The sequence below is a fragment of the Macaca mulatta genome, chromosome 3 (genome assembly GCF_049350105.2).
Source record: "Macaca mulatta isolate MMU2019108-1 chromosome 3, T2T-MMU8v2.0, whole genome shotgun sequence".
Taxonomy (NCBI): domain Eukaryota; kingdom Metazoa; phylum Chordata; class Mammalia; order Primates; family Cercopithecidae; genus Macaca; species Macaca mulatta.
In genome coordinates, this window is record NC_133408.1 from 198,043,466 (window position 1) to 198,070,465 (window position 27,000).

A 27,000-nucleotide genomic window follows, 5' to 3' on the forward strand; every position below is an offset into this window, starting at 1 on the left:
TGAGAGGGAATGTGAGGCAGAGTGTGAGGAGAGAGTGTGGGTGAGGGGGAGTATGTGTGTGAGGAGGAAGTGTGAGGAGGGAGTGTGTGACGGAGTGTGTGTGAGGGTGTGAGGGGTGTGAGGGAGTGTGAGGGAGTCTGTGAGGGGGAGTATGTGTGCGAGGGAGGAATGTGAGGGAGAGTGTGTGAGATGGAGTGTGAGGAGGGAGTGTGTGAGGGGGAGTGTGTGTGAGGGGGAGTGTGTGAGGAGGGAGTATTTGTGAGGGAGAGTGTATGTGAGGCGGAGTGTGAGGAGGTAGTGTGTTGAGGGGGAGTGTCTGTGAGGAGGGAGTGTGGGTGAGGGGGTGTGTGTGAGGGGGGAGTGTGAGTGTGAGGGAGTGTCTGTGAAGGGGAGTATGTGTGTGAGGGGGGAATGTGAGGGGGAGTGTGTGAGGGGGAGTGTGAGATGGAGTGTGAGGAGGGAGTGTGTGAGAGGGAGTGTGTGTGAGGGGGAGGGTGTGTGAGGAGGGAGTGTTTGTGAGGCGGAGTGTGAGGAGGGAGTGTGTGTGAGGGGGAGGGTGTGTGAGGAGGGAGTGTTTGTGAGGGGGAGTGTATGTGAGGCGGAGTGTGAGGAGGGAGTGTGGGTGAGGGGGAGTGTGTGAGGGGGGAGTGTGAATGTGAGGGAGTGTGAGGGAGTCTGAGGGGGAGTACGTGTGTGGGGGGGAATGTGAGGGGGAGTGTGTGTGAGATGGAGTGTGAGGAGGGAGTGTGTGAGGGAGAGTGTGTGAGGGGGAGGGTGTGTGAGGAGGGAGTGTTTGTGAGGGGGAGTGTATGTGAGGCGGAGTGTGAGGAGGGAGTGTGTTGAGGGGGAGTGTGTGTGAGGAGGGAGTGTTTGTGGGGAATGTGAGGGGGCGCTGTCGGTGAGTGGGGGGGTGTGAAAGGGTAATGTGTGATGGGAGAGTGTCTGAGAGGGGACAGTGCATGTGAAGGGGGAGTGTTTTTAGTGGGGAGTGTGTCTTAGGGGCAAGTATCAGGGAATGGTTTGTCTTTGAGGTAATTTCCATAAGGGATCAGCATTTGAACTGGGAGACTCAGAAAAGCAGATGCCCTGCCCAATATTGGTGCCTCTCATCCAATACTTGAAGGCCCAAATAGAAAAAAAGGCAGCAGAAGGTTCAATTCTACCTCTCTGCCTAACTGCTGACCTGGTACATCTGTGGTCTTCTGCTATTGGTTGCATCTGGATTCAAGCCTTCAGGCTCAGAGTGAAATCTACACCAGCAACTTTCCCTAGGTCTGTAATTTGTAGAAAGAAGACCATGCAATTCAGCCTCCATAACTGCAGGGACCAGTTCCTCTTTTTGTTTTGTTTTGTTTGAGACGGATTTTCACTCTTGTTGCCCAAGTTGGAGTGCAGTGGTGCGACTCCGCTCACTGCAACCTCCGCCTCTCGAATTCAAGCAATTCTCCTGCCTCAGTCTCCAGAGTAGCTGGGATTCAGGCGCGCACCACCATGCCTGGCTAATTTTTTGTATTTTTAGTAGAGACGGGGTTTCACCATGTTGGCCAGGCTGGTTTCGAACTCCTGACCTCAGGTGATCCATCTGCCTCGGCCTCCCAAAGTGCTGGGATTACAGGCATGAGCTACCACACCCAGCCCAGTTCATTTTACACACAGATACACACACACACACACACACACACACACACACACACACTCTTCCTTCTGGTTTCTCTGCAGAACCCTAATACAGGATATGAGACCAAAACTTTTGGGAATCACTGCTTCATGAATACTGAATTCTGATTTTTCTTAGATTCATACCTTTTCAATCTATTCCCTTTACAGAGTAAGAAACTCAGCCACTGAGCAGTTAGGAAGCATGCCCAGCATTAGCCTGACAGCTGTAACAGAAACAGCAAGTGTACCCCCTTTGCTGAGACCCACAGACGAGCACATGTCCCCTGTGTGCACAGATACTTCCAACGGCTGGTTTTCAGAAAGATGGGGATGGGGTGGAAAAAGTAATCTTATTCCAGGGGCTGGAAGGCAGGAGTAAAAGTTGAGTTGCTGTTTTCCCTCCCGTGCACCAACGATAAATTTGTTAACACTGTAGCTCAATAGGATGTCACTGTTCTTCAGTCTCAAGTTGAGGAAACAGGAAGGCTGGGGTTATGGCCTTAGGGAGCTACATTGAGACTTTTCACTTTCCTTATTCAATAGGAAGCAACCCTCTGCACCAACACGGACACCCTTGCTGACCACATCAGATGAAAACACAGCGCTTCATCAGCAGTCACTTAAAGCAGACCCAAGGAGGCTTTTAAAAAGTTAAAGGGCTCCTGACATGCAAGAAGCCATTAAATGTAAGTCAGAGGTACCTCTTTTCTCTTTCTCTCTCTATAAAAAATATGTACTAAAAAATGTGTATAAAAAATATTTTCAGGGAAAACTAATTCCAATTCGATCCAAAAAAGTTATTTTACTCACAGTTTCTTTGTATGGCCCTGGTAAGGGACCTGGTTGGTCCCTTACCAGCATTGCTGCCAAGACTCAGCCCCTTCCCAGGATGCACCTGCTGACGCTCACCACAGACACTGTTTCCTCCCAAACGTGACGACAGTGGCTACACCTAAGCATCTGCATCGCTGTCTTCAAGACTTTGGAGTTCTCAAAGGTACTTGTGGGAGGAGGGGTATACCAGCCACTTCATATTCAACTTCGGAAAGCTAGAGAAGTCAGTTAAATAAGAACCCCACACGTGTTGACAAGGTTCTGTCGAGGACTCCAGGCTTTCTGTCATAGTAGGTCAATCTCATTTCAAAGGCGGCAGCAAAACCACACCTACTCCTAACAACAGCGGAGCACAGAACCGAATTAGGGATGCTGATTGTCAGCTAAAAGGTTCCGAGAGAAAGACTGAACCTGGGGCTTTCCTGACAACCCACTCATTTACTAAGCATCTCCTACAGCATACACGGACATAAGCCCCTTAAAATCAGAGTCCATGAGAATACTTTTCGTTAGAAAATAAATCCCATGATACACCAGTATAGAATACGTTGACTATACTTAAACACTTTAAGCTTCATCCTCATGTGGGACACTATGGAATTAGCTAAATCCATTCTTGAAGGCTAGTTTCCCTGTGGAAAAATGGTCTCTTCAGGGAAAAAAACTTGGGCGGAATACATTACTGAGATGTTACTGATTCAAAAAAAGTGAAGGGTACATGTGACGATATCAGATAAGGTAGCATAAAAATATCACTATGCCATGTTACATAATCTCAAAAGGATATACACACATAAGATCAATGAGGCTAAGTTAAAATATTGCCATTATGATTAAGGTAATTTATCTCTACAAAGCACACATCTCAAATAGGAAAATAAAGAAAAATGGATATGGTGAGATTTTAAAACTTCTTCATGTTACTTTTCTGACTCAAGGAAAGGGCAACGCTGCAGTGACTCCCAAAGGATGAGGCTCACCTGGGACGTGACAACGCACTAGGCTATGGGGGCCTGCACGGGAGGCTACTGCCTGGGAAAGTCCAGGGCAACATGAAGTTGATGTCTCCCAGCACAAAAAACACCCTGAAGCACCCCCAAAATGTACTCATCCCAGTCCCAAGTGGAAGAATCCACACAAACCAGGAACTTTGCTCATGCTGAAGCCACGTGCTCTGGAATTGATTTGTGTTGACTGCCACAATTGATTCAAGTAAAATTGATTCACAACTTGAAGCAGAGGAAAAAAATAAAAGCAGTGCCCCTTTCAAACAGCAGTGCCCACCACAACAGTTATTCCAAGTTCTAAAGTGTGCTGTGGAGGACCTGGAAGTGGGTTTTTTCCCCCTGAATCATGAAAATAGATGACATTTGTGGTGGCTTTCAGCACAGAAGTTCCTTTTGGATTCTTATTAAAGATGGGTAGATTGAACATAAGCATTTACCTCTGCTACCTGCAAAACCCAGTAACACACGAAATGCTTTTTTAAAAAGGCATAGACCCACAAGAACAAAGTGGGAGAAAAGATACTAGTACCCATATTATAAAAGGGGAAATGAGAAAGAGCAGCCTCTGTCTCTGCATACTCAAGGAAAGCCAGACCCTGAGAGGGGGAGCAATCCCACAGGGAAAAACACATCCACCTGTCCCCAGGACCCGGGGACAGAAGGGAGCAGCACCAGCTATGCTGAGAACAGTGGTAAATAAGGGACAATCACTGAGAGTCTGTTGAAGAAGCAGTTTGACTCACTCATAATGAAATGCAAATTAAAACTACACTGAGATACCATTTCTCACCTATCAGATTGGCAAAAATCCAAAATCTCAATGACATACTCCGTTGGCCAAGCTGAGGGAAACAGGCTTCTCATGCATGGCTGATGACAGGCAAAATAGTGCAACCTCTAGAGACAGGAACTAGGCAATTAGGCAAAAAAATCACAAATCCACTCCCTTTCCTCTAGCAATCTCTTTCATGACTCTATCCCAATTATATACCAGTGAAGGCCTGAGAAGAAATACGCACAAGGCTGTTCACTGTGGTACTATGGCAAAAGCAAAAGTGAAAACACCCAAAGTCGCTGCAAGGCACTGGTTAGATAAATTACTTCATGCACAAAAGGGAGCACCAGGCTGCTGTGAAGAAATGAGAGCTCCATGTTATATTACAGGTTGAAGAGGTTTCCAGAATATATTAAGCTAAAAACTAAAAAGGTAAAATAAAATGTATGTTATGTTTCCATTTGTCTAAGAAAGGATGTTAGTATAATAGGCCTCACTCTGTCACCCAGGCTGGAATACAGTAGCACCATCATGGTTCGCTGCAGCCTTGACCTCCCGGGACCAACTGATCCTCCCACCTCAGCCTCCGAAGTAGCTGCGATTATAGGTGCGTACCACCACACCTGGCTAATTTTTGCATTTTTGTATTTTTTTGTAGAGATGGGTTTTGCCACGCTGCCCAGGTTGGTCTTGAACTCCTGGCTTAAGCGATCCACTCACCTCGGTCTCCCAAAGTGCAGGATTATAGCTGTGAGCCACTGTGCTTGGCTAGAGTACAGTGGCACAATCTCAGCTCACTGCAACCTCCGCCTCCCAGGTTCTAAGTGATTCTCCTGCCTCAGCCTCCAGAGTAACTGGGATTACAGGCATGTACCACCATGCCTGGCTAATTTCGTATTTTTAGTAGAGATGGGGTTTCACCATGTTGGCCAGGCTGGTCTTGAATTCCTGACCTCAGGTGATCCACCCGCCTTGGCCTCCCATAGTGCTGGGATTACACGCATGAACCACTGCACCTGGCCAGCCTGCTTATTTTTTAATAGAATAATAGACCATACATTTTTAAAAAACATTACCTATTTTGGAAATTCAGAAATATGTATTATTTGAATATACCTTTATTAAAACTTGATGTTTGGTACTATGTAAATATAAAAATATAGCCATTTTTAAAACAATGCCTACAAATTGGTGGTAAAACTAAACAAATATATCTGATTATGTATCCAGCTGGGGGCAGAACAGCCATACAGAAGAGCTGTGTTTGCACTCCCTCAGGGGATACACCCCTAAGGCCAAAAGAACTGCAACAAAATCTTAAACTGTTTCAAGAATCACATTGATGGTGGCAGTGTCTGCAATGTTACTCTTAGACTACAGTGAGTGTATTGCTGAATCGAATGAGTAATCACTTGGGTGTCACTGAGAACTCAGACTTTTGGCTCAGTTAAAAGGATACAAACAGCTAAGACCAATGAAGTTAAGTTAAAATTCTCAAGTCCTAAATTTGAACTGGAATGATCAGTATGAACTCACGTTTATCCTAAAAAATTTTCATATAACTATAATTATCATAAAAATAATTCTATGTATACAATTATATGTATAATTGTATATATGTATACTTTTTTAAAGTACACTTATATAATCTTCTAGCTCTGATTACTGAAAAGGCCTAGAAACAATGGTCAGCGACCAACCTGTTAGCAATAACACTCCTAGAGGTCAGATCATGGTCTCCAACTGCCATTTTCCACTCAAACAAACCATAAGTCCTCGGAGAAACAGTTGATTCTAGGCCTAGTGCACGAAATGTACAAGAGGAGCCTGGGGCTACTCAACACACCAGGAAGCAGGGAGGCTTCCAAAAACTGCTTGGGTCGTATTATCAGGCCTACAGCCCAAACTGAATGAGCTCTCACTGGCCAGAAAATACGGGCTCCAATAAGGACAATAACTACGATGGACTGAAACTCATCAAATGACACTAATTTTAACAATTCTCATTCGTAGCTTTTTGAAGATGCTCACTATTTTTGAATACTGGTAAATAATTCCCCTTGTTTCCTATACAATCTATACAAAGGAGCAATCAAACCAAATATTCCAGCTGATAACAGAGAAATATAATACTCAGAGTATGACTTTTTGCAAACCTTTATGAATTAATAGATCTAGGTAATTATCATCGATAGCTAATAACATCACAAAAAGAGAGGCTATTGGATGGCAGGCACATCCTAAGGGAGGAGCCAATATTCCCGATGAGGAACCCTGTCAAACAAAACCAACCTGAATTTAATCAAATCGAGAACTACAAACTACGATAAAGATTTAACAACAACCCTCAGGAAAAACAGAGACAGAGTAATGTGTTAAATGATGCTGCAAGGATGCAACCAGCATCGCTGCAAGCCCACAGGACAAACACAAAAGTGTACAAAATAAGTACCAGCAATGTTTTAGAACGACGGAGTGGAATCCACAAGAAACATAAGACAGTATATAAACCTTATTTGGATCTCATTCAAGCTAGTAAACTGTAAAAACAGATATCTATTGACGAATTTGAGATATGGGATGATATTACACAATTTTTATCATAATTGCTTATTAACACAGTTAACATCTTATTTACATAACTGTTTTTAGATGTAATAACAGTACTGTGGCTGTGTTTTTATTTGATATCTGAGACTTGCTTCAAAATCAGCCAGGGATGGGACAGTGGATGAGGGTAAAAATAAATCTGTCATGAAGCTGATAAATGTTCCACCATAATAAAATTAAGAGAAAGTAAAGATGTAAACAGAGCCTCAGATCCCCATGCCCTCTCTGGTAGGCAACCAGAGATTTATTTTCCAGGGCATATGAGATAGAGGCTCTCTGAACTGAGGGTGCAGCACCATACTGAAAACAGGGGGTTAGTAAACATTGACAATGTTGAATAAGAACAGCCCGTACCTCTTTCCCCTCACTCTGGCAGCCAGAATACTGGCTGCTAGGCCGACACTTCGTCAGGGAGGAGATTGGAACAAAAACAATCTGGCTAGCCCAAGAGAAAAGACCTAAAACTACCAAAATGAAGCATTTTCTGATTAAAAGATCTAACCAGGCTACCCTATTATGACCATATAGTTGACATGGTCAAGAGTTTCATTCTGCTTTTTAGTGCCCTGATCTTAAAAATGAGCAAAGATGACCAGATATTCAAGGAACGCCTCTAATATGAAACAGAGAGATCAGATAATACAAGCTGGGAAAAGAGAACATGGAAGCAATAAGACTACAAGAGAAGTTCCAGATGGAGAGAAAAAATAGAAAGCAAGATAGTGGTAAGGAAATCAGAGAAGTAATTTTTTAAAATTTCCTAGAATGCAAAGATGTGACAAAGGGCAATGAGTAACACAAAGTGCACAATGTTGAAAAACAGAATCACCTCAGGGCACCTCCCAGGGAAATTCACATCAGTGGGTACAAGAAAAAGATTCTGAAAGTTCCAGATAAAGAGGTGGGGAAAAGATTAAAGATCAAAATGGCATTAAACTTCTCAGCTGTTGAAAGATAACAGATAATAAAACAATGTCATCATAAGTAAGAGGAAAAATTATTTCCAACCTAGAATTCTATACCCAGATAAACTAGCAAGCAAGTATAATAATAGCATTTTTTCATATTAAAGATTTCCCAAAATTAACTTTCCATACAACCCATTTCTCAGGAAGCAACTGGACCATGTGCGCCACCAAAACAAAGGAGTAAATCAAGAAGGAAAAAGAGATGCATCCAAGAAAGATAAACTAAGAGAAAAGCAACTTCCACTTCTGTTCAAGATGGAGTAACAAGGATAGTATTTAACTTACCACTGTAACCAACTAGAAAAATGAACAAACAGGGCCTGGCGCAGTGGCTCATGCCTGTAATCCCAGCACTTTGGGAGGCCGAGGTGGGCGGATCACAAGATCAGGAGTTTGAGACCAGCCTGGCCAATATGGTGAAATCCCGTCTCTACTAAAAATACAAAAATTAGACGGGCGTGGTGGCGGGCGCCTATAATCCCAGCTGCTCGGGAGGCTAGGGCAGGAGAATTGCTTGAACCCAGGAGGTGGAGGTGGCAATGAGATGAGATTATGCCACTGCCCTCCAGCCTGGGTGACAGAGCAAGACTCCAACTCAAAAAAGAAAGAAAAAAGAAAAATGCACAAAACAATTAAATAGCTGCTTTCAGACACTGGGTGCAAGCATGCAAGATTGTGAGCCCTGTGGTCACCCTGGCTTTCAACCAGAGGCATTTGTGGGCCATGAACACAGCGAGAGGGACCACAAACAAAGCCTAGAGGTCTCATTAACTTGAGGAGATGGCGACCCAAATTTGTGGGATGCTGAGGTAGCTGGAGCTGCAGGGCAGAGTCCCAGAAAGGAGAAAGCTGGGGAGAAAAAGGGCTGAAGAATCTGAAAAGGGGTAAGAGGCCATTATTGTGTAAAAGCTAGATTTTAGAAAAATAAAACAAAACTATCAGGAAGTTGTAAGACAAACAGTTCTGAGAACTCACAGAAATATGCAGTGGCTCGTGGCTGTAATCTCAGCACTTTGGGAGGCCAAGGCAGGTGGATCACCTGAGGTCAGGAGTTCAAGACCAGCCTGGCCAACATGGTGAAACCCTGTCTCTACCAAAAATACAAAAAATTAGCAGGGCGTAGTGGCACACGCCTGTAATCCCAGCTACTCGGGAGGCTGAGGCAGGAAAATTGCTCGAACTCAGTGGGTGGGGGTTGTGGTGAGCCGACATCGCATCACTGCACTCCAGCCTGGGTGACAGAGCGAGAGTCCAACTCAAAAAATAAAAATAAAGAATTCACAGAAACGTGAGAGACTCTAATCAGCCAGAGTAATGTCCTTAGTCATTCCGCAGGTCATTCAGCCAGGATCACAGAGGGCTCTCACCTCAGTAGTAGAGCTGAACTTCTGGTGGAATAACAGCTGCTCTAGACCTGACGATTATGTTTAAAAATAGGCCTCAATACCACTTCACAAACACTGGGATAACTGTTATCAAAAACATAAAACAAAATCCCCAAGATAACAAGTGTTAGCAAGAATATGGAGAACTTTAAACCCTTGTGCACTGCTAGTGGGAATGTAAAATGGTACAGCCACTGTGGAAGAGTATGGCAGATCCTTGAAAAATTAAAAATAGAAATACCATATGATCCAGTAATTCTACCTCTGGATACATGCCCCCCCAAATTTAAAGCACACCTCAAAGAGACATCTGTCCACCCATGTTCACTGCCACATTATTCACAATAGCCAGGGGGTGGAAACAAATCAAGTGTCCATGGATGGATGACTGGATTAACAAAATGTGGATTAGCCATACAATGAAATATTATTCAGCCCTAAAAAGGAAATGCTGACACATGCTACAGTAGATGAACCTTGAGGATGTTACACTGAGAGAAATAAGCCAGCCACAAAAGAACAGATATTTTATGATTCCCCTTATACAAGGTGCCTGGGGTAGTCAAATTCATGAAGACAGAAAGTAGAATGGTGGCTGCCAGGGGCTGGGGGAGGGAGGATGGGAGCTAGTGTTTAGGGCGACAGTTTCCGTTTCAGAAGACGAAAAAGTTCTGAAGACGAAAAAGTTCTGGAGATGGATGGTGGTGGTGGTGGTACAATAATGTGAATGTACTTAATGCCACTGAGCTGAAAGTGTAAAATAGTAAATTGTTATATATATTCTACCACATTTTAAAAATCAATACTTTTTATTAATATGAAAAAAGGGCCTCAAATGAACCAAATTGATTCATATGTAACGACCTCCCAAAACAAAGCCCAGAGCTGTTCAACAATGTAACATTCATAATGTTCTAATAAAAAATTACTAGAATTATCTACTTTCAAGATTTTTCCTCTTCACATCATGGTGAAGTAGCAAGGGACTGAATTTACCCTCCAGCTTTACCAAACAATAAACCACACAAATGAGTTTTCTGACATTGGATAACAGGCAGCAGGACTCAGGTTCCTGAGGGGATGAAACAAATGAGGTAGGTCCTACAGCCACATCAGGTACTCTCTGGAAGCAGTTTCTAGGCAGGGAGGAGAAACACAGAGTCTGGTGGCCTCATTATGTTAAGAGAGAGACAGAATGGAGTTTGGGAAGGTCAAGAAAGCTAAAATCTACAGGGTAGGATACCCAAGAAAGACAGCTAAGAAGAGAACCATTTAAAGGTCTGCAGAGGGGTTCACTTGAGTCTTTGGCTGAGTTATGAACTGTGCAAACAGGAGAGAAAGAACTCAAGACTAGGGAAAGAATCTCCAGGCTGGTGTAGACAGAAAAGTTCCTGGAGACCATACAGGGCTAAGAACAGTTTACATACTCACTAGCAAGACTAGAAGGACCTTGCAATGTATGGGAGAGTTGGCCAGTCCTTAGTACCAAGAAGGGTATTTCTTTAGTACCCAGAAGGTATTGCTTTAGTAGTAGGAATAAGCTAGTCTTAGAGTAAAGGTTGCTCTACACCGACACTAACAAAGCTTAAAAGTAATCCTCAGAAGGATCCAACTGATTCCAGGTAACTTAACCATATGCCAGAACAAACTCTAACACTGTTTAAAGGTATACAACAAAAGCCAGCAAACGATATAAAATGTATGCTGTCCATCAACTATTCAAAAACCTATTCAAAAATGTCTGCTAATTCAAAAATTACTAGAAACACACACACACACACACACACACACACAAAGTAACCAATAGCTAGGAGAAACCAGAAAAGATACAGACCAGAAATGATTGAATGAATAGACAAGGACATTAAAACAGCTATTATAAATATGTAATATATGGTTTTAAAAGGTAAAGGAAAAAAATGAACTTAATGAGGTGCTATTAAAATGACTCAAAAGTAGCTCCTGGGAATGAAAAATACACAAAGAGGAAAAAAACTGGAAAGAAAAAAAAGAGCACAAAGAAGCCACGGAAAATACCAAGCAGGATAACACACGTGTAATTGGAGCTAGGAAAGGGGGAAGGTAAGAGAAAGGTTGTTGAAGAAAGAATGGTTGTAGATTTTTCAAATTTAATAACTAAAACCCAACACATTCAAGAATTCTAATGAAACCTAAGCAGAAGAAACATGAGGAGAACCACACCCAAATACATCATAATCAAATTGCTAAAAACCAGTGATAGGCCGGGAGCGTTAGCTCACGCCTATAATGTCAGCACTTTGGGAGACCGAGGCAGGTGGATCACTTGAGGTCAGGAGTTCAAGACCAGCCTGGACAATATGGTGAAACCCCATCTCTACTAAAAATACAAAAATTAGCTGGGCTTGGTGGTACATGCCTGTAATTCCAACTACTCAGGAGGCTGAGGCAGAAGAATCTCTTGAACCCGGAAGGCAGAGGTTGCAGTGAGTCAAGATCACACCACAGCACTCCAGCCTGGGATGACAGAGCAAAACTCCATCTCAAAAAAAAAAAATGAAACAAACGAACAAACAAAAAGTGATAAAGAGATCATGAAGGCAGCCAGAGACACGAAGGTGGGACTGGCAGTAGGATGCTCATCAGTAATCAAACAAGCAACAGTAAAACATGCTTAAACTCCTGGGAGAAAAATATCAACCCAGGATTCTCTTTCTAGCAAAAATACCTCAGAAACCAACCTAGGCAAGATGGCAAACCCGTCCTTTTTTTTGAGACAAAGTTTCGCTCTTGTCACTCAGGCTGGAGCGCAACAGGGCAATCTCGGCTTACTGCAACCTCCGCCTCCTGGGTTCAAGCGATTCTCCTGCCTCAGCCTCCTGAGTAGCTGGGATTACAGGTGCCCGCCACCACGCCCAGCTAATTTTTGTATTTTAGCAGAGACGGGGTTTCACCATGTTGACCAGGCTGGTCTTGAACTCCTGACCTCAGGTAATCCACCTGCCTCGGCCTCCTGAAATGCTGGGATTACAGGCATGAGCCACCATGCCCGGCCAAAACCCCTGGCTTTACAAAAAAAAAGAAAAAACAAAAAAAAGCCAGATGTGGTGGTACATGCCAGTAGTTCCAGCTGCTTGGGAGGCTGAGGCAGGAGGACTACTTGAGCCCAGGAGGTCAAGGCTGCAGTGAGCCACGATTGCGCCTGGGTGACAGAGCAAGACACTGTCTCTAAAAAAATTTTTTAAACCTTCAAAAATGAAGGCAAAATACTCTTCCAGATAATCAAAAACTGAGAAAACTCATAACGAGCAGATATATGCGACAAGAGATTATTAAAGAAAGCTCTTTAGAAGAAAGAAAATGATACCATGTGGAAATCTGAAACTGCACAAAGGAAAGAACGTTGCCAGAAATAGTGAATATGTGGATAAACTTAAAAGACAATTTTCTCTCATGTTTAAATCTTTTAAAAAGTTAAATAACAGTTTAAAACAAAAATAATGACAATGAATTTTGGGAATAACATATGTAGATGTAAAATTTATGACAATGATAGCACAGTGAACAGAAGGAGAAATGGAGGTAACCTGCTAAGTTTGTGTGCAACTCATAAAGGGATACAATATATTTTGAAGGTAGATGAATTAGTTAATAGATGCAGGCCAGGCGCGGTGGCTCATTCCTGTAATCCCAGCACCTTGGGAGGCCGAGGTGGGCGAATCGTGAAGTCAAGAGTTCGAGACCAGCCTGGCCAAAATAGTGAAACCCCATCTCTACTAAAAATACAAAAAAATTAGCCAGGCATGGTGGCGGGCACCTGTAATCCCAGCTACTCAGGAGGCTGAGGCAGGAGAATTGCTTGAACCCAGGAGGCGGAGGTTGCAGTGAGCCGAGATCACACCATTGTACTCCAGCCCGGGCAACAGTGCGGGACTCCATCTCAAAAAAAAAAAAAAAAAAAACAAAAAACCATAGAAACAATTTGACAAAATTTTAACACCAACTCACGGAAAAAAAAATTCTCAGAAATTTTTTTCTGAGGAATGGAAAAGGCACTTGGTCATCCTGATAAAATGTGTCTATAAACAACCTACAGTTCATTGAGTTGTGGAAGACTGAATGCTTTGCTATGGAGACCAGAACAAGGCAAGAGTGCCTGCTCACACCACTTTCAGTCTACGTTTTACTGGAGGTTCTCGCCGGCACCAAAAAGAAAAGCAATAAAAGCATCCAGACTGGAAAGGAAGATGTAAATGGCATTTATTTTTAGATAACCTGATCATCTGAGTAGAAATATGACGGAGTCTATAAATAAACTACCACAAGTCATAAATGAGCTTGGAAAAGCAGAATACAAAGTCAACATACAAAAAGAAACTGCCTTCCTCTATTCTAGTATGAACAATTAGAAGTTGAAAATTTCAAAATACTACCATTTACATCAGCTCCATAAAACACAAAATACGTAGGGATAAATTTAATAAAACATATGGAAGACCTATATCATGAAAATGACAAAATATTGAGAGAAACTAAACATCTGAAAAACTAGACCATGGTCATGGATCAGACCACTCAACACTGTTGAATGTCAAGTCTCCCTCTGTCCGAGCAGCTTAGCAGCCCAGCCTCAAACCGTGTTTTAAACTTGTTTTTTCTTTTCCCTTTTCTCTCCCCCTTCCCAGTCTCAAGATACAACTGAGATAAACTGCGTATGTGTTACCTTTCATCTTGAAATACAGCCTTGGAATGTGCTGTGAACCTCCACTCCCTTTCATTTTTATTTTGTGAAACAGTCTCGCTCTGTCGTCCAGGCTGGAGTACAGTGGTGCGATCTCTGCTCACTGCAACCCTCAGCCCCTGGGTTCCAGTGATTCTCCTGCCTCAGACTCCCAAGCAGCTGGGATTACGGCGTGAGCCACCGACCCCGGGCCCTCCACTCTTTCTTTTCCATTCTATGCTCCCATGCTGTACGCACATTTATTTACCCAGATGCTAGGTAAGCACACACCATGCTCTCTTAGGCCATTTATTTGCTTAGAAGCTTCAGGAGGCGGGTCCTAGAAGGGACTAGGCACCTCCAACAAAAGATTACTTTGAGGCCGGAACCCTCTCCTGGCTGAAGAGTGACTACAAGATTGACTGTGATTAATTTATAACCCAGTAGGATCCACAACGGCGCCAGCCCCTTCACCAAATGGGACAATAATTCAAGAAGGTCCACTGAAGCAAGTCACGCCACCTGGCACCTCTTAGTCCCCCCTGCCTCTTCTGCATTCCAAACCCTTTCTGTAAAAACCCCTGCGTTCCCTCCAAACTGAAGAGTGGAACTGCTCTTCCCCTTGCCTGCACAAATAATAAAGGAATATCACTGTCATCATAACTTATTATTTTGCCTTCTTTCCATAAGTGGCCGGACTCTCTTTGCGAGTTAATCCCCAACTTGATCTGTAAATTTAGTGTAATCACAATCAAAATTGTACTGCATGTCTTCTTCTGTAGAAATTGACAAATTGATTCTACAATGTATACAAAAAGGCAAAGAAGCTAGAAAAGCCAAAACCACACCAAAAAACAGCCAGCCAATTGGGGACTTGCAACTCACAATTTTAAGACACAGGTACAGCTCAAATAAAAAGGACCCTGGGAATTGGCGTGAGGACGGCCATAGCTCGGTGCACAGAACAGACTCCAGAAAGAGCCCACACACGCACAGCCAACTGCATCTTGACGAAGATGCAAGGTGATTTCACGGAGAAAGAAAGGAACAACTGGATAATCATGTGGGGAAAAACAAAAACGACAAACTGAGCTTGGACTCCACATCCAAGATTCACTTAAAATGGATTACAGATCTAACCATAACAGCTAAAACATAAACTTACACAGCAGAGCTTCTCAACATCACACCATTGACCACTGGGCTGGAATGACTCATTGTTGCAAGGGCTGTCCTGCGCCTCCTACCTGAGGCATTTTGTGGAAACCTGGCCCACCAAGACACCTGTGCCACTGACAGAAAGGGGGGCAAACTCATGCCCAGCTGAGCCCTGCTGGTCTAGATGAAGGGCAGGTCCAGAGATGTGTCATGGAGTTCCTTGATAAAAATATTACTTTCTAATGGTGCAGGGACTACTAGATATCCATATGGCATAAAGAAAGAAATAAATATTTACCTCATACCATACATAAACATTAATTCAAAATGGACCACAGACCTAAACATAAGAGCAGAGCTTTTAGTTTCGATAAGGAGATAATAAAAGCAGTCAGACACCAAGGTAGAAACGACTGTAAGATTCTCATCAGTTAACTATGCAAGCCAAAATAAAACATGTTATTTCACACAGGACAACAAATAAACATGGTTTTTTACATGTCTTTCTATATAGAACACAAAAAGCACAAACTACAGAGTATAATTGATAAACAGGACTTCTTCAAAATTAAAATTTCCTATTTAAGACACCATTTAAAAAAATCAAAATAGGTCTGGGTGCAATGGCTCACCCCTGTAATCCCAGCACTGAGGTCAGCAGTTTGAGACCAGCCTGGTCAACGTGGTGAAACCCCATCTCTACTAAAAACACACACACAAAAAATTAGCCAGGTGTGGTGACATGCACCTGTAATCCCAGTCACTCGGGAGGCGGAGGCAGGAGAACTGAATGAAATTAGCCAGGCATGGTGACACGCACCTGTAATCCCAGCGACTTGGGAGGCGGAGGCAGGAGAACTGAATGAAATTAGCCAGGCGTGGTGACACGCACCTGTAATCCCAGAGACTCGGGAGGCTGAGGCAGGAGAACTGAATGAACCCAGGAGGCAGAAGTTGCAGTAAGCCAAGATCGCGCCATTGCACTCCAGCCTGGGTGACAGAGCGAGACGCAGTCTCAAAAATAAAAAATAAAATAAAATAAAATAAAAATAGGAACCACATACTATAATACCTAACCCTAATAAAAGACTTGTATCCAGAACAACTAAAGAAGGCTTAAAACGCAACAAGACGAACAATGCAATAATACAACAAAAACAGATGAGAGACTTGAGTTGGTATTTCGCCAACGCAGATACGTGAGTGAAGTGTGCAGCATCAGTCCTCAGGCAACGCAAAGTAAAGACACCATGAGTTACCACTACACACCCAACAGAATGAAGATAGAAACACTGAAATAACCACTGTAAGGGAGGATGTGGAGGAACTGATGGGAATATAAAATGTTACAGCTATGGAAAATAGTTTGTGACATTTGTTAAAAAGTTAAATGTAGATTTAACATATTAACCAGAACTTCCACGCCAAGAAACTGACCCAGTGAAACAAGCCCACACAGACTTGTATACACGAAGGTTCCCAGAAACTTTATCTGCAATAGCCAAACGACCATCAATAGGGATAAACAGCCAAAGGGGAAACAATAGGTGAAGGGTAAATAGCCAAACCACCACCAACAGGTGAACAGCCGAATGACCCTCACTAGGTGAATGGCTAAGTCACCACAGTGCGGATGAATCTCAAGACTGTGACACTGTGGGGCCAGGTCCCAGCAGCCGTAACAAACTTCAGAGGTTTGTGATGCATATTAAAGCTGAAAACCACTGATCTAGATAATCAGAATAATTTTTTTTTTTTTTTTTTTTTTTTTTGAGACGGAGTTTTGCTCTGTAGCCTGGGCTGGAGTGCAGTGGTCGGATCTCAGCTCACTGCAAGCTCCGCCTCCCGGGTTTACGCCATTCTCCTGCCTCAGCCTCCCGAGTAGCTGGGATTACAGGTGCCCACCACCTCGCCCGGCTAGTTTTTTGTATTTTTATAGTAGAGACGGGGTTTCACCGTGTTAGCCAGGATGGTCTCGATCTCCTGACCTCGTGATCCACCCGTCTCGGCCTCCCAAAGTGCTGGGTTTACAGGCTTGAGCCACCGTGCCCGGCCTTCAGAATAATTTAAATTACAATTATTGCTGTCTTTGGCCACCCAACATCTATTTATTTTTTTGTTCTGGGATCTCTCCCCTTGAGTCTTGGTGAGTGGTGAAGAATGTCTCCTGATGCAGGGAATATTTAAATGTTTAAAGTGGTATTTGCTTTCCCGGCCATGCGGCCAGGATTCTGCCAGTCTTTGGCTGAGGAGTGAGTGCCACAGCAGGGGTGGGGCCCCCCGGCCCTATTTTAATTTTCTAAAATGGTGTCTCCCTACCTCTCTAGCTGGGTGCAGAAGTGACACTGGTGTTGGAACACTGCAGGCGAATTCTGAGAGCAGAAGTGCTAATTAAAATGTCAAGTGCCTGGTGGCAATCACAGGGATTCATCCTCAGACTAGCTGAGAGTTATGGCTTTCAACTGTCAAGACTGGCTCTCTAGTTCTCCCAAATACACTGGGGGCTTAAACAATGTAGGCTCAAGAATGTAGCTCAAAACCGTAGATCCTCACAGTCCAACAAGGCAGTGACAGCTCCATCCATCACAACCCCATTCCAGGCAGAATGTAGGAAAGGTAAAGATACACAGATAACTTTCAAGGTGCCCATGACAACTTCACTATTATCTTATTGGAAGCACCTGGACACATGCCCACATGTAGGTGCAAGCAATGCTGGTGAATGCGGTCTTTATTCTGGAAGGGCATGTACCCAGTGACAAAATCAGAGATAGTATTTCTGTGGAAAAAGAGGAGAATGAATAACAGGGGAAAGACCAGCAATCTCTCCCTCACATACTTAATCGCCAGTCTTAAATTTGCACAAATTCTTCCAAATAAATGACTTTATCAACACTGATAGAACTGTATTTCCGTTATCAATGTCATTCACTAATTCAGAATATGGTTTAGTCAGCCAAGATGTCTAGAAAGTCATTTTCAAAATTATCTGAATTAAGCTGTAGTATTATTCCACTCCCCACCTTCCATTTCTCAGATCCCTTGGCAAAACCTTACCCTGAATGCTCATAACTACAGTAAGTCGTCCACTTCTTGTACCGTCTTAGAGAAATACAGGCACAGAAACACTGGCATTTCTTTACTTTTTTGCTCAGGGGCTGAGGACAGAACAAGCATGAAATTTAAGCTGCACTAATTTCCAACCAACTATGAGGTGGTCCACGAGGGCCCACAGGATTAACCGTGACACAGAATCTTGGACTGAGGGCCAGGAGCATGGGGCCATGAAACAATTGGCATCCACACGGTGGGCGAGAGGTCAGGGCAGCATAGGAGGCTGTCAGCACCACTGCTACCAGAACAGCTCTCAGAAAGAAAAGACCCGAGTAACCGTGGTTTGCCTTTAGGCTAAGCTACTTGTGTCTGTGCTGCTCACGTTCACAGCCACAGGACCCATCTCAATACCCCACACAGCCAACATGAAGGTTGCACACAGAGACTGCTGTGGGCCCTGCCCCGTGCTCTCCACTCAGGGAGCATGCTGGGAGTCCCTCCCTGGGACACCGCACCTCACTCCTGGCCATAAAGGTGGGCTTTAATATTTTCTTTTCTTTTTCTTTTTGAGACAGAGTCTTGCTTTGTCACCCAGGCTGGAGTGCAGTGACGCGATGTCAGCTCACTGCAACTTCTCCTTCCTGAGTAGCTGGGATTACAGGCATTCACCACCACACCTAGCTAATTTTGTATTTTCAGTAGAGACGGCGTTTCACCATGTTGTCTAGGCTGGTCTTGAACTCCTGACCTCAAGTGATCCACCTGCCTCAGCCTCCCAAAGTGCTGGGATTACAGGTGTGTGCCACCGCGCCCAGCCCCTAATACTTTCAAATAAACAAATGGATGTTGTCATTGCTTTATTACTCATAGTTTCCAAGCAATATTACATATATAAAAGTCATTTTAAAAACAACCAGGTTTGCTAGAAAAGTGTTTTTTCTTCGAATCATGGATTTCCACATCATTCATACCTGGAGTCCTTTATATTAAATATATTATTTACGCAGGCACTAGCAAAAATTGAAGAAGTTTTGAGTTCTCTACTCCATAACCTTCACCTTCCCACACTCCCACAAAAAAAAATCCCACCCTTTTGCTATTATATGGGTTATTAACATTAAAAACAATAGGAAAATACACAGGAATTTCATTTGGAATCCCTTTTCCCTATTTTACATGTCTGGAGATGTTGGCTTGGTTATGAATTCAAAAGTTCTCCCAGAGTTCTTGATGATGATTCATAGAGAAATCTGAAACACAAATAAAGAAATATTTAGCTACAGAAAAAAAGTGACCAAATTATCCAAATGTACATTTTCAAAACTATAATCTAAATATGGTTTGCAGCTAGATGCATTTAAAAACAAAGTTGAAATAATCTATAAATGTTTCATTAATTGTTTCTCTTATGTAAAATGGAGTCAGAATCCCCACAGGAGTCAGGACACACGGCACTGGACCACAGGCTTGGGTTGACGGTGGACACCACGCACTGCCAGGCAATGAAACGTGCGCACTGGGCAGTGTGCCATGCTGGTGGGCAAAGAGGACATAGGCTCTTCCTTTCCAGCACCCACAGTTCTGAGCCTATTTCTCTATTATACAAGAAAAGAAGACAAAAACTATGTGACCTACTAAGACACTCTACTACCATGACATGTACCTACTACCTCTAATAACCTGAGGCCTTTAGAAAAACCTCACTTTCCCACTCCCCTGCATCCCTGTCCCTCAAGGCCAGACTTTCTCCTCATGTCCTCCCCAGCCCCACCTAGGCCGCGGCTTTGGCTGAGATCACTGAGTACTTTCCCTGCCAGACGCTGTCCTCACTTCCCTGGCAGTGTGCCTATTTTAAGAATCACTATTAGACAGGTAGCATATCACTGTTCCTTAAATACACGTATTTACAAAGTGTGTGGCTCACCATGACTTCCCTTTTTTATTGTGCCACAACTCCTACTTGGTTCCAGTGCATGCTTGTTTGATTACAGTGCACTCCGAAGTAGTCTCCTCAGAGAAGGAATACAGAAAAGCTCATCTCCGAATTCCTCCTAGACACGAATATATCTACCCTCCACTCCAAATGATATCTCAGCGAGATTTAAAACTCTTACAATCCTATTGTCTTCCTGTGTCCAGCACTGCAAGTGAGACTCACGTCTACCTGGTCTTCCCCTTTGCAGACAGACTGCTGTCTACCACAGCGCCCTGTAATGTCAATGCAAGTCACATGCGTCATTTTACATTTTCCAGTAATCACATTGAAAGAGATCAAAGAGTACAATGGATCAAGACCTTGTTTTTACTTATTTTTTTAAGCAAAATTCATCTTAATATATTTTATTTAACCCAATATATCCAAAATGCTTCAACTTGTAATCCATATAAAATTACTTGTGACATAGTTCACATTCTCTTTTCCATACTGTCTTTCTGTGAGGGCCACACTCAGCTTAGACTCACCAGGTTTCAGATGTTCAGCAGCCACTGTATTGGCCTGCATGAATCTAGAAAAATTTTAAGATTTTCTCTTTATTCCTGGAATTTAGGAATTTTATCCATAATTATTTAACTGTGATTTTTTTTCGTCAATCCAGAATTTAGTAAAGAAAAAAGGGAATCTGTATATCTTTCTTTAGCTCTGGGGAATTTTTTCCTATCACTGTTGAATCACTGCTTCTCCTTGATACTAGGTCTCTCAGGCCTTTTCCCCCTCTCATGAGGAGAGGTCACCATCCTCGTGACCTCTCCTCATGAGTACTTATGTTCTATGTTCTGAGACATCTCTCCAAATTGACCTTTCTGGAATTTGACTATCAACAGCAGTGTGTCTGTGACACATTAGCTCTAGACTGTCCTTTTGGGGTTACAGTCGACTCTTCTTCAAAGACTTTTATTACTCTCCCACCACTATCACTCTGGAAGTGCCTGGGCCACCCTCGGTGTGGTTGTTTCTGCCTGTGTTGAACTAGGGGCGAGGGCACAGCTATGTGGAGGCCACCACACAGTGACACAGGAGACTCTGGGTGCCCCATAGCTCCTTCACTCTCCCAGCCTTGCTGGGCCTCTTCTAGACCTGCTGCCTCAGAGTCTCCTGCCCATTCCCTGAGTCCCCCAGGAGAAGAGAGTGCTCTCTGTCCACAGTCCAGGTTCTGCCCACCTGTCAGCTCAGCAACTGCTTGGCTCAGCAACAATGCAGCCAGAGTCCAGACAGAGAGGAACAGGGCCCAGGAAGCCATGAACCCTCCAAAATCTAAAATTAATTTTTTTTTTTTGAGAGAGGGTCGTGCTCTGTCACCCAGGCTGAAGTGCAGCAGTGAGATCACGGCTCACTGCAGCCTTGACCTCTCAGGCTCAAGCAATCCTCCCAGCTCACCCTCCCAAGTAGCTGGAACTATGGTGCACACCACCACACCCAGCTGATTTTTTTGTAGAGATGGGGTTTCACCATGTTACCCAGTCTGGTCTTGAACTCAGTTCAAGCAATCTGCCTGCCTCAGCCTCCCAAAGTGTTGGGATTACAGACACCATACCTGGCCTAAAATTAATTTTTAATTACTCAAAAATAATATTGTCTCCTTAAGTGAGCATGAATTTAAAAATACTTTAGAGAAAAATGTTAAGTTAAAAGTACAGTTAACCCTCACTATCTGTGGGAGATGTGTTCCAGGACCCCCCAGATACTAAAATCCACAGATGCTCAAGTCCCTGGTGTACTGTTTGCATATAGTCTACCCACATCCTCCTGTAAGCTTTAAATAATCTCTAGACTACTTACAACACCTAATACAAGGTAAATGCTATGGTAATAATTGTTATACTATATTGTCTATATACTATATTGTCTATATTATTATACGATACTAATAGTTGTTATACTATATACTATATTGTTTATACTATATTGTTATGCTATATTAGGGAATAATGACAAGGAAAAGTCTGTTCGTATTCAGTACAGGCACAACCATCCATTTTTGTCCCAAATATTGTCAAACTATGGTTGGCTGAATTTCCGAACGTGGAACCCATGGATACAGAAGGTCAAGTGTTCTCATTTACCAGGTAGTAAATAGCTACTCACACTGACCTAAGTCTAGACTGGCAACAAGAATGACTCTTTATCGTTCTCCTTTAATAGATAAGCTAACTGAGGCAGAAGTGCTAAAGCAAACTGCCCATGACTACTCAGCTGGGAAGGGCAGTTTGGGTTTAAACCCAGGTCATTTTTCTCCTGCTACTGGTACACTACTGCAACACTAAAAAGATATTCCACTATACTTCAAATGTACTCATTCTTCTGCTACCTGAAGAACTGAACACACTATGAAGACCAGAGAAATAATAAGACCCACTAAAGAACAAAAGGAAGGAATTTTTAAGTTGGAAGGGACAGTGACAAAAGCTTAGACAAAAAGCTCCCTGGGCCAGGTTTCTCCTTGCACACACAGACCAGACGATGTGCAAGTCCCCTCAGCACTAACGTCTGTCAAATGTGTCAAATACGAGGACTCGAAACTTTGCCACCTTTCCTTCCGTCTACGTCAGGTTAGGGTCACATGTTGGTGATCACAGCCACAAGAAATACAGGCAGAATCAATTTTCTGAGAAAAACAGTAAGATAAAAAGACAATGTATGTATTTATTAAAGGGTGGTTTTATATATAAATAGTTTTAAATTACCCACACCAAGTTCATTGGGTATGGATGATAGAAGCATACCATTAAATAAGCTATAAAAAGCATCCAGCCCCAAATTCGTTTTAAAAAAAGGACTGTTAAAATTAAAGCAGAATAAAATTAACTGGTATTCATTTATCAATACCTGATAACAAAAGTGAGGCCACTTTTTCAGGGAGTACTCTTTTCCTTCAAGGTTTAATGTTGGCACTTACATTACTGTACTATTAAAGTTGCCTGCAAGTACAGGCACAATTAATATTGGCAAGTAGGCCGGGCGCGGTGGCTCAAGCCTGTAATCCCAGCGCTTTGGGAGGCCGAGGCGGGCGGATCACAAGGTCAGGAGATCGAGACCACAGTGAAACCCCGTCTCTACTAAAAATACAAAAAATTAGCCGGGCGCGGTGGCAGGCGCCTGTAGTCCTAGCTACTCAGGAGGCTGAGGCAGGAGAATGGCGTGAACCCAGGAGGCGGAGCTTGCAGTGAGCCGAGATCGCGCCACTGCACTCCAGCCTGGGCAACAGCGTGAGACTCCGTCTCAAAAAAAAAAAAAAAAAAAAAAAAAAAATATTGGCAAGTAATTTGCTTGTAATATGATTAGTGGGGAAAATTCATGAGGTAACACAAACCTTAAGAAACATATTATTTATATTTGTAATTTATTTCAAATTATAAATTTATTACTATCTTGATACTATTTATGAAAGCAATAAACTTAACATACTTGACATTTAAATGCACCAGTGCACTGGCAAATGCACATTGTTTCTCCTCGGAAAATGTCCAGTTTACAGGACGCTATACGGGACAAGGCAATGAAAATGCAACGAGATGCCAATTTTTATTTAGCACCCAACAGACCAGTCAACAGAATACTAACCCTGAAAACTAGATTAGTTGTTAAGAAAATGTGCACTTTTAAATCAAGCTCCACTGCCTAAAATATTAATTGGAGCAAGGGGTTCCCAGACTCTTAAAGATGTTTACTTGCTTTAATGTCTCTAGTGCAACATTAAATCAATAATATTTTAAAATACAGTCGTAAATCTTAATTGTTTATCTTCCATTAGATTGATTTTTCTTGTTTCATCAATTTGTCAGATTGATTTTTTTAGACACTGGTTTCTCTATAGTTTGCTTCTTGCATATTTAAGTAAGAAGCCAATATTTCACAGTCCCAACCTATTTATTTTCTAGGATGTTTCCTTCTTAAAGGGAGGAGCTCTTTTTTTCATCTGTGTATCAGCTTAGTAGAGAGGATGGCATGCAGGTGAAGAAATAACGGAGAAACAGCCTGGCGCGGTGGCTCAAGCCTGTAATCCCAGCACTTTGGGAGGCTGAGACGGGAGGATCACGAGGTCAGGAGGTCGAGACCATCCTGGCTAACCTGGTGAAACCCCGTCTCTACTAAAAAATACAAAAAACTAGCCGGTCGTGGTGGCGGCGCCTGTAGTCCCAGCTACTCGGGAGGCTGAGCCAGGAGAATGGTGTGAACCCGGGAGGCAGAGCTTGCAGTGAGCTGAGATCCAGCCACTGCTCTCCAGCCTGGGCGACAGAGCGAGACTCTGTCTCAAAAAGAAAAAAGAAAAAGGAATAACAGAGAAACAAAACACTCTGTCCCCAGTGTTCTGTTCATGTCCTTTTCCACATTGTAAGTTCTGAATTTCTCAGGTCTTCTCTTCTCTCAATGTAACTAACACAATTCAAGTAGCCTGAAACTAAGTATAAGTGGAAATGGAAGGCATTCCTAACAAGAAACCAACGTTCCTCTTCCCTTTCATCTTCAGAATAGTGTACACTATTCTATATCCAAATAAGCCTTGCTTGGCAACATTATTTCTTTTTTTTTTCTTTTTTTTTTTTTTTTTTTTGAGACGGAGTTTCACTCTTATTGCCCAGGCTGGAGTGCAATGACTCCATCTCGGCTCACCGCAACCTCTGCCTCCCACGTTCAAGTGATTCTCCTGCCTCAGCTTCCCAAGTAGCTGAGATTACAGACATGTGCCACCATACCCAGCTAATTTTTGTATTTTTAGTAGAGACGGGGTTTCTCCAGGTTGGTCAGGCTGGTCTTGAACTCCCGACCTCAGATGATCTGCCCGCCTCAGCCTCCCAAAGTGCTGGGATTACAGGCATAAGCCACTGTGCCCGGCCAACATTATTTCTAATAAAGAAAAATGCTTGGACTTTTGAGGTTGTTACTACATCCTATGAAAACAATGTAACATTCTTACAGTTGGTAATTCTGGTCATCTTGTTTAATCTTTGTGTCTAATGAACCATTTACATTGTCACTTATTTTCTGAAATGCACAAGTGCTCCTCGTCATCCCCAAATCAGACCACTGCCCTAAAAACAAGCTCCTAAGACCAATAGTTTGTTTTCTTCTTCTTCTTCTTCTTCTTTTTTTTTTTTTGATACAGAGCCTTGCTCTGTCACCCAGGCTGGAGTGTAGTGGCACAATCTTGGCTCACTGCAAGCTCCGCCCCCCGAGTTCACGCCATTCTCCTGCCTCAGCCTCCCGAGTAGCTGGGACTACAGGTGCCTGCCACCACGCCCGGCTACTTTTTTGTATTTTTAGTAGAGATGGGGTTTCACTGCATTAGCCAGGATGGTCTCCATCTCCTGACCTCGTGATCCACCCACCTCAGCCTCCCAAAGTGCTGGGAGGGTTTCTTCTTAAAATATATAGTTGCAAAGTCTAACCTGATTAAAACTAGCATAGTGGACACTCAATCATTTTTAGAATAAAGTCCCTAATTGAATGCATTTCATTCACTCAGTCACTAGAAGCCCAAACCTACCCACCTGCTTTAGTGCCCAGTTCAACGTCCCATCACCATGGGGTGCTGGAAAACCACTGGGAAGGAGGGGACTTTCTCCAGGTTTCTGTAAGGCCCCCCTTTCTCCAGAGGACTCTGACAGCACAAGTAGCACACCAGACAACTATCCCCACAAGCCCCCACCTGATCCGAGCCATACACAGGAGCCTGCAGCACTCGAGTAGGCTTTCCAGCTCTGGCTCCAGCAGCTCCCCCAGCACCTCCCCTGGGATGGCTCCACATCCCCCCGGCCCGCCACCCACCCACATGAGTGGATGTCCTCAGGTCCCACCGAAGGCCAGTAGCAATTTCTTCCATGTAGGAAGCCAGGTCTCCCTCTGGGGGTGGGGGCTCCTTCCTTGAGGGCGCTCACCTAGGGTTGGAGGTGTTCTCTTCATCTGCTACTCCAGTATTCTCTAGAGTTCTCTTTAACTCTCACTAGCCAATAACCCATCGTGCCAACTCCCTATAAAAATCCCTGACACTCAGCCGGGCACGGTGGCTCACCCCTATAATCCCAGCACTTTGGTAGGCCGAGGCGGGCAGATCACTTGAGGTCAGGAGTTCAAGACCAGCCTGGCCAACATGGTGAAACTCCGTCTCTACTAAAAATACAAAAATTAGCCGGGCATGGTGGCGCATGCCTGTAATCCCAGCTACTCAGGAGGCTGACGCACAAGAATTACTTGAAGCTGGGAGGCAAAGGCTGCAGTGAGCCAAGATCGCTCCACTGCACTACAGCCTGGATAACGGAGGGAGACTCTGTCTCAAAAACAAACAAAAAAATCCCTGACACTGAGCTTTCCCTATCCGAATCACTGCGTGGTTTTGGTCTCTTCCTGGAACCTGACAAACACACAGAAAAACATTGTTTTTTGTTTGTTTTTGAGACAAGTCTTGCTCTGTTGCAAGACTGGAGTGCAGTGGCACAATCTCAACTCACCGCAACCTCCGCCTCAAGCGATCCTCCCACCTCAGCTGCCCATGTAGCTGGGATTATAGGCACATGCCACCACACCTGTCAAATATTTGTAATTTTTGTAGAGATGAGGTCTTGCTGTGTTGCTCAAACTGGTCTTGAACCCCTGAGCTCAAGCCATCTGCCCACCTTAGCCTCCCACAGTGTTGGGATTACAGACGCGAGCCACCATGCCCAGCCAACATTGTTATCTCAGTGCCTGACAAAGTGGACTAAAGACAGACCCTTAATTAAAATAAAAGGGTCAATTAATCAAGAACATATAGCAGTTCTAAACTTATATGCACCTAATAACAGGACCATAAAATATATAATGCAAAAGCAGTCCTAAACAGGATACTTGGACAAATCCACAAGCATAATGAGAAAT

The 27,000-nt window shown here is 43.4% G+C and overlaps 1 protein-coding gene across 2 annotated transcripts in view; it reads right to left on the reverse strand.

Annotated features, from left to right (window-relative positions):
• Window positions 1-18,991: 18,991 nt before the first annotated feature.
• Window positions 18,992-27,000, reverse strand: part of NCAPG2 (non-SMC condensin II complex subunit G2) — a 73,381-nt gene continuing 65,372 nt past the window's right edge. Inside the window, exon 29 of one of the 2 annotated variants that reach the window (XM_015135379.3) lies at window positions 18,992-19,399. In XM_015135379.3, coding sequence (XP_014990865.3) covers window positions 19,348-19,399 — 52 coding nt within the window. In that variant the 3' untranslated portion in view covers window positions 18,992-19,347. 2 annotated transcript variants of the gene reach the window in all.